Source organism: Melanostigma gelatinosum (genome assembly GCF_949748355.1).
Source record: "Melanostigma gelatinosum genome assembly, chromosome: 19".
NCBI lineage: Eukaryota > Metazoa > Chordata > Actinopteri > Perciformes > Zoarcidae > Melanostigma > Melanostigma gelatinosum.
In genome coordinates, this window is record NC_136652.1 from 17,409,362 (window position 1) to 17,416,680 (window position 7,319).

At 43.3% G+C, this 7,319-nt stretch overlaps 1 protein-coding gene across 1 annotated transcript; it reads left to right on the top strand.

The window, feature by feature from the left end:
- Positions 1-742: 742 nt before the first annotated feature.
- Positions 743-2,126, top strand: pou3f2a (POU class 3 homeobox 2a; the record flags this gene model as incomplete). The annotated part of the gene is made up of 1 exon (XM_079290598.1): positions 743-2,126. Exon 1 carries the CDS (start codon positions 744-746, stop codon positions 2,124-2,126), a length of 1,383 nt encoding a protein of 460 aa, XP_079146724.1. The 5' UTR covers position 743.
- Positions 2,127-7,319: the final 5,193 nt, after the last annotated feature.

Below are 7,319 nucleotides of genomic sequence, written 5' to 3' on the forward strand. Positions count from 1 at the left end.
GAGCCTCGCGTGCCACTGTGTGTGCATCCGTCTCAAAGTTTACCCAACAAGCAGGTGGAAGGGGGCACGGTGGACTCAGCGCAGGCTAAGGGATCCATTCTTTCAGCCTCCTCTCTTTAGCCCCGAGCTGCCCTCTCCGCTCGCCCCCATTATTTGTCCCGACGGCCGAGCGCGCGGCCCCAATGAGCCCTTTGGAACGGAACGAAAAGAAGGAGCGAATTGCAGCTGTGACGTGGGCGTTGTTGTTCCATTCAGCGCGTTCTCCATGGCAACGGGGCAGAGGCCCTGGAAGCACGCAGCCCCTCTCTCTGGACAGCGTCCTGAGGGCAGAGAGGCAGCTGTAAGTTTCTCCCCACGATCCCTGCTTACTGCTTCATGGCGCAAACATATCCCAAATACTCGACTTCAAATGTAGGAAAATTTAACCAAATCAAGGTTTGGTAGTTTAGAATATTTGGAGTTTGAATGGTCTTGAGCGCATAAATGCAATTAATGTGCAAATTGTGTATAGCTTATGCAACTTTTACGCACTGGTTTGACGCACGAAACTACTAAACGTGACCCACTGACCCAGATCAATGTTAATTAAGAACTTTTTTTCTTTTTCGTACGAGCTTGTGCAGTCTTTTCTATTTACTCTCAGCAGCCCGATTTCTCCCTCCACTTTGTACTCATGCATGCTGCAGGAGTGCTAGTATTGTTGGGCAGAGTGATTGGGGTTTCTGTACAATCTCCCGTGACCAATGAGCGGGGTGCTGTCAGGGGTAACCACATCTGTCAACCGTTCTTGGCCAATAAAGAGCGGAGCGAGGCGGACCACAGGTGCGCGCCTCTGCGTCCCCTTGGCACAGCGCCCGGGAGATGCTGGAGAGAGACGCCTATCTGCCCCGTGGCGCAAAAGAGTTACTGTCAAAGGCAGCCTCCTTTTAACTCCAGCTATCACTCTGGCTCTGATAGTTATGGCGACCGCAACATCCAACCACTACAGCGTCCTCACCACCCCCAGCAGCGCGCCGCCGCCGCACTCGGAGTCCGGGAGCATGCAGCAGGCGGCAGCGTACAGGGACGCGCACACCTTGCTCCAGAACGACTATACCACGTTACCGGGCGGTGGACATCCGCTCAGCCACGCGCATCAGTGGATAACGGCGCTCTCTCACGGTGACAGCGGGGCGCCCTGGCCATCTAGTCCCCTCGGAGAGCAGGACGTGAAGCCCGTACTGCACGACAGTGACCGAGAGGAGCTGCAGAACTCCAGCAGTCTGCAGCAACAGCAGCAGCAACAGCGACACCCTCACCTAGCGCACCAGCAGGCACATCACGACGCCAGAGCATGGCGAACCAGCACAGCCACAACGCACATCCCCGGTATGGCGACGTCTGAGGGCCAGAGCCTGGTGTATTCCCAGTCCGGTTTCGGACTGATGCCAGGGGGAGAGCAAGGGGGGATGCACCACCACCCCCTGCGGGACGAGGACCACCACAGCCACAGTCCGCACCTCAGTGAACACGGAGGCGGCCCTGGGGCCCACCAGCAGTCTCACTCACACCATCACCAGCACGGGGGCCATCAGGACCACTCAGACGAGGACACACCGACCTCCGACGAGTTGGAGCAGTTTGCCAAACAGTTCAAGCAGCGACGTATCAAGCTGGGCTTCACCCAGGCGGACGTGGGACTGGCTCTTGGGACGCTCTATGGAAACGTCTTTTCTCAGACCACCATTTGCAGGTTCGAGGCGCTTCAACTTAGCTTCAAAAACATGTGTAAACTCAAGCCCTTGTTGAACAAGTGGCTGGAGGAGGCGGACTCCACCTCGGGGAGCCCAACTAGCCTGGATAAAATCGCCGCACAGGGAAGGAAAAGAAAAAAGAGGACCTCCATCGAGGTGGGTGTCAAAGGGGCTCTGGAGAGCCATTTTCTCAAATGTCCAAAACCGGGAGGAGCGGAGATCAACTCCCTAGCGGAAAGCCTGCAGCTGGAGAAGGAGGTGGTGAGGGTTTGGTTTTGTAACAGGCGGCAGAAGGAGAAGAGGATGACACCCGCTGGGGGACAGATACCAGGAGGAGAGGACATGTACGGGGACACCCCTCCTCATCACGGAGGACAGACTCCTGTGCAGTGACCCTAGTCCGCTATTCTGAGCAAACAGACCACTCAAGGAGGAATAATGCCTCCTTATTTGTTTGATTCTCTGTGCTGGACCGCACGGATCTCATCCAGTTTAAATGTTGGACCCACGGACACACACAGTGGGGATATACAGTGGCACTCAAGCACTGAAAATACGCATAGCAGTGAGCTGTATGGAGATGTTTCATGCCGCGGAACTGCCAAGCATTTTGGGATACGGCTGGTGTGCGCTAACCAAAAAAAAAAAAAAAAAATACAGCGACATTGATAAGAAATGCTTTTCCATGCCTTCTACCGAGGCGCCAATGTGTCGTTATGTAATGTGTCATGAAAGAAAGGCAGAGTGAGATGTGGACACGAGGTGTCCGCAGGGGGGATATAGAAACAAGCTTCGGGCTCGATAATAAGTCGCAGTCAGTGTGGGTAAATAAACGCCATCTTTCCATCATAACAAAAGCAACAGGGGTTCTTCGCGGCTTGTGGCGAGAGAGGGCTGAAATGGCAGACACCTGCTGTACAATGTTCAAAATTCAAGCTAATACCAGCCAACTGCTTTCATTATTATTATTATTATTATTGGTATTATTATTATAAATCTAATTGTAATGTGCTGTATTGATTGTAGTGTCAGCTACAATTATAATAATATCAATAATAATAATAATAATGATAAAAGTAGTCATAATGACAATAACAATAACGATAACAATTTAGAGACTGAGTATTGGTTTACTTGAATGCTTTTCTTTCTGTGCAGACATTTCTGTGCGCCTGTTTACAGTGTGTTTTAGCTGTTTGTTATTTCTGTACTTTTCCAAAATGCTGTGAAGAGAAAGACCGAGACTGTCCGGCTGGAACACTCAAAGCAATCCAGCCCATTTTGCCTTCCTTTTAGTAAGAAGAAAAAAAAACCTGAATATATCCTGGTACCAGCTCTGGCCGCAGTGGCTATACTACTACTACTACTGCTGTATGACTCATTCATCCACCGAGAAGACTATTTGTGGGATGTATCTCAAATCGGTTTTTTTTGTATGGCTTCGTTTGTTTGTTTGTTTGTTTGTTTGTATGTGTGTGTGTTTGTTTGTTTGTTTGCTCTGTTTTATTCTTCATTCTGTGCCAAAGCACAAACACAGACACGTGTTCTTGTGCCACTTAAATCCTGTGATTAATAACCTGATCTGATGGTGGCAGGTTATTGTGGAAAATCCACGAGTTGGGGATGAATTCTCTGACTGAAATCTAAAAAATATACAACATTGAGAAACTAAAATCCAACTGAAGGATTTAGATGAACAGGGAGAAAATGTGAGATTTTGATAATATGAATTGTGGACAATTTCCACGAGACGTTTTGCATTTCAAAAACTGTCTGAATGTATTCGACCCAGTTTACAATGTCAGAGACAATGTTTTGAATAAATCATCGCCAAATCATTAAAAATGAAGCATAGCAATATTTTACGCATTGTTTTGTAATTCGCCCACCAGTGCATTTTCCTTATTAAAGGGTATACCTAATAATGTGCCCTAATTTATATAATATCCTAAATTTATGGAATCCAAAATACCTTATCATTATTGTGATTACATCACGAGCTAATCCTTCAGCTGAATTTGAGTTTCTAAGGTGAAACAAAAAAAAAATCAAAACCAAAACAAAATAGCATCGACCTGAAATCTGTGATCAAACGAAGAGGAAAAGGAAATCAATGATTGCACAATTTCTATATGCTTTTTTGTCATTAAATCGTATTTGTTTTCTACAACTCTGCAGTCTCTGCACGTTATTATGCCTCAGGGAAATTCGCAACTCTGGCGACAAGCCTTTTGATTTATTTTATTTCTTGAAGGCGGCCTTGTATTTTAATTATGGATTTATCATCCGTCTCGGTTGCTTTAAAATCGTCCTTCAGCTGTTTCGGGAAAGTGTTCACTGCTGATCTGCCCTGATGCTGTTGTGAAGAGAGTTATTCGTGAAGATGCTCAGACCGACGGTCAATGGCCTGAAATTGAAACACACCGTAGCGTTGATTCATAGTTTCATCAGGATAAATGTGGAAACTAATTGACGGTTATGACGAGACGTAATTCAGAATGTCAAAACAATTGAAGCTTTTCTATTCACATGCCTGTCTGGAGAAGAGGTCCACACAGCACGATAGTGTATGCCTGTCTGCAGGTGTATGCATTATAAACAACACTTATTATGTGTCATCTGCCTTCATTATACATACAAAAATAATTATGAATATATATTTATCATTTTGATGTGAAATATTTTTGAATAATCGTAAAAATGCTAAAAAAAACACTGAAATATTGAGTGGGAATTAAAATAGCTTTTCAAAAAGAGAGCTGGGAAACCTGTGACTGCAGTGTCCATTTAAACGAGTAACAATGAACCTCACCCTTGTTTTCACACATTTTCCTGTATTTTGCTGAAGTGAGATTTCTGGTCTAATTTCATCTTCAATGAGGTTTCCTATTCTTCAGCACATCTCCTTCCTCATGTTTGCTTTCCCCCCCATGTTTCATATGTTCTGCATGTTTGAGCTGATTGGTGGCCAAATGAGAAACAGTCTGCTGATGCCCCCTAGTGGCTGTTAGTAGTTCAATGCATGCTTGGCTTGGATGCAGGGTGGTTGATTCATCGTCAATGAATGTTGGTATTTTTTTTTATGTGACAATAATCCTGTCTAACTTCTAATTTATAGCTGGCTGTAGCTTTACACTGAGTCTGAGTCCTAGTCTTTGCATTTTATTCTCAGAATTTAGTGGGGTTATTACATAATAGGAGTTAAAAACGTACACACTCCTTAGGTTGATTCCAATATCTTTCCATCACAATGCTTCATTACTCCACCAGAATATAATTATTGGCCGTGTGGAGGAAGTTTCCTGGATCTCGTTATATAATCTGGTCTAATTAATCTACTAATTAAAGGTTTTTCATAGAAACAAAGTTCAAAGAAACAATTATTACAAGCAGTAGATAGAATTTTAGAGGAATTTCTTTTAAATACTCGGTCCATGTAAAAAAAACTACCTAAGTATAGAATATACAAATATTTAGATTATTTTTGGGGGACTTGAGGGACTCTTGATCTCAATAAATCCCGGCTACTGCTTGACTTATGACTCTTATAATATATATATGACAATCTTATTTATACAGCCCAACATCACAAATAATACATTTGGTTCAGAGGCTTTACAATCTGTACAAATCAATAATAATTATAGTGATAATAATAAACTAATTTAAGAATAATGGGAATGTAACAATGCCAGAGTTGATGAAAAAATTCCGAGTCTATGTTTTTTAAATTTATTTCCAATCAATTTCTAAACAACTAGAAATAATTCAGGAAATGACCGACTTCAATTCCCCTATTTACAACTGTTTCACCGTCTTATCTACACTTGTAATAACTAGGCTTTTATTGTGAAATCTGGGACAAAATGTGTAATTTGAAGGAAAAAAAGAGGGAAAAAAATACACATATATATAGACGTTTTCGAAAAATATTTTAAATTCTATATATTTTAGAAACATGAATATTTGTGGGTTGTGTGAGTGTATGTGTGTATGTATGTCCATGTGCGTGTGTGTTACACCAGGTCTAAACACAACTCTGGAGGACCCTGTTGCCTGGATTCTGTCCTATCAGCAAGCGACCATCTGCCCTCCTCCCGGCCCTCATGCTCCTACAGGCATCCTTTGCATTATTCATTTTTTACACACACGCACACACGCACTTACACAAAGACACATTCACTCTTCCAGCACACAATGTCCTACCTCACATATGCACACAACCATGTGTTAGACAGCCAGACAGCCACACACACACACACACACACACACACACACACACACACACACACACACACACACACACACACACACACACACACAGATGCTACCCCTGACACTGTACGCCAACTCTGACTCACCAGAGAGGCTTTATACTCTGGTGTCATTGTCAGTTCTGAATTGTCTCCTCTGTCTGGTGTGGGAGGACATCTCCCTGGGACTCTGCACAATGGCCACATGTGAGCCAAAATCACGAAATATCATTCAACTGTTTGTCTCTGTCTCTCTTCATGCCCTTTCCTCACCCAAACCACGTTCGGTCTCTACAGTGGTGCTCCCACGACTTTCTCTTTCTCTGCCCTCTTTTTTTCCCTCTCCGTTCCTCCGGAGCTCCAGCACAAGCACAAAGAAAAGGGCAGAAGGCTCATTCTTCAGCATTGTTGGGTGGGCTTTATATTGTAATGCGGGTACAGAGGGACAGGGATTATGAGCTAGATATATGCCAGAGCATACCCACCTCTAAGTGTTGATATAGAGCACAGCTTTTTTCAGGGTTTCTACTCATTTTCCATTTCAAAATTACAAGCTTTTCCAGAGTCAAATTTCCAGACTTCTCTGTAAATACTATACTATTACGTTTTTGACTTTTTTTCGACATACCATACTATGACTCTTTTTATACATTTTTTGGCATGCTATACTATGACTTTCTTTTTGATTTTTCGACATGCTGTACTATTTTTTAAGACTTTTTTATCGTACCATACAATGATTTTTTCCAGTATAATATCACAGTTTCAGACATACTATGTACCATTACTTTTTCTGACTTTTTTCAACATGTCAAAGTCATAGAATAGCATGTTGAAAAATCTGAAAGAATGATGGTATGGCTGTGACTTACAGCCATAGAGGCAGCTCCAAGTGTGTGCTCAGTCGCAGCCTACTCCTGCCCTCGCTTTCGACAACATCAAGCTCGCTCTCACCCACTGGGAAACATTTTGGCTGCACTGGCTTGCTGCTCCAAACGCCATGAAAACCACTCTGCTGTTTATATGATTGATTCATTTAAAAAAAATGCAGAATCTCAACCTTTAGACAATAGAATAGGGGCAAATATAAACGCACGGTTTTCCCTCCTGACCCAGGAAATGACTAAAACCAAAGTCCATACTTTCCATATTGGGTAGGAACATAGGTTTTCTTCTGAAGATATGACTCTTCATGCACATTTCATCAATAAACACAATAACTGAAGCAAAACAAGAGGAAAATACCACAGCTATATTTAATGAAATATCATAAGTCATCCATTGTCATACAGCTTTTCATCTCTATATGATACATTCACAAGTATCTTTTTTT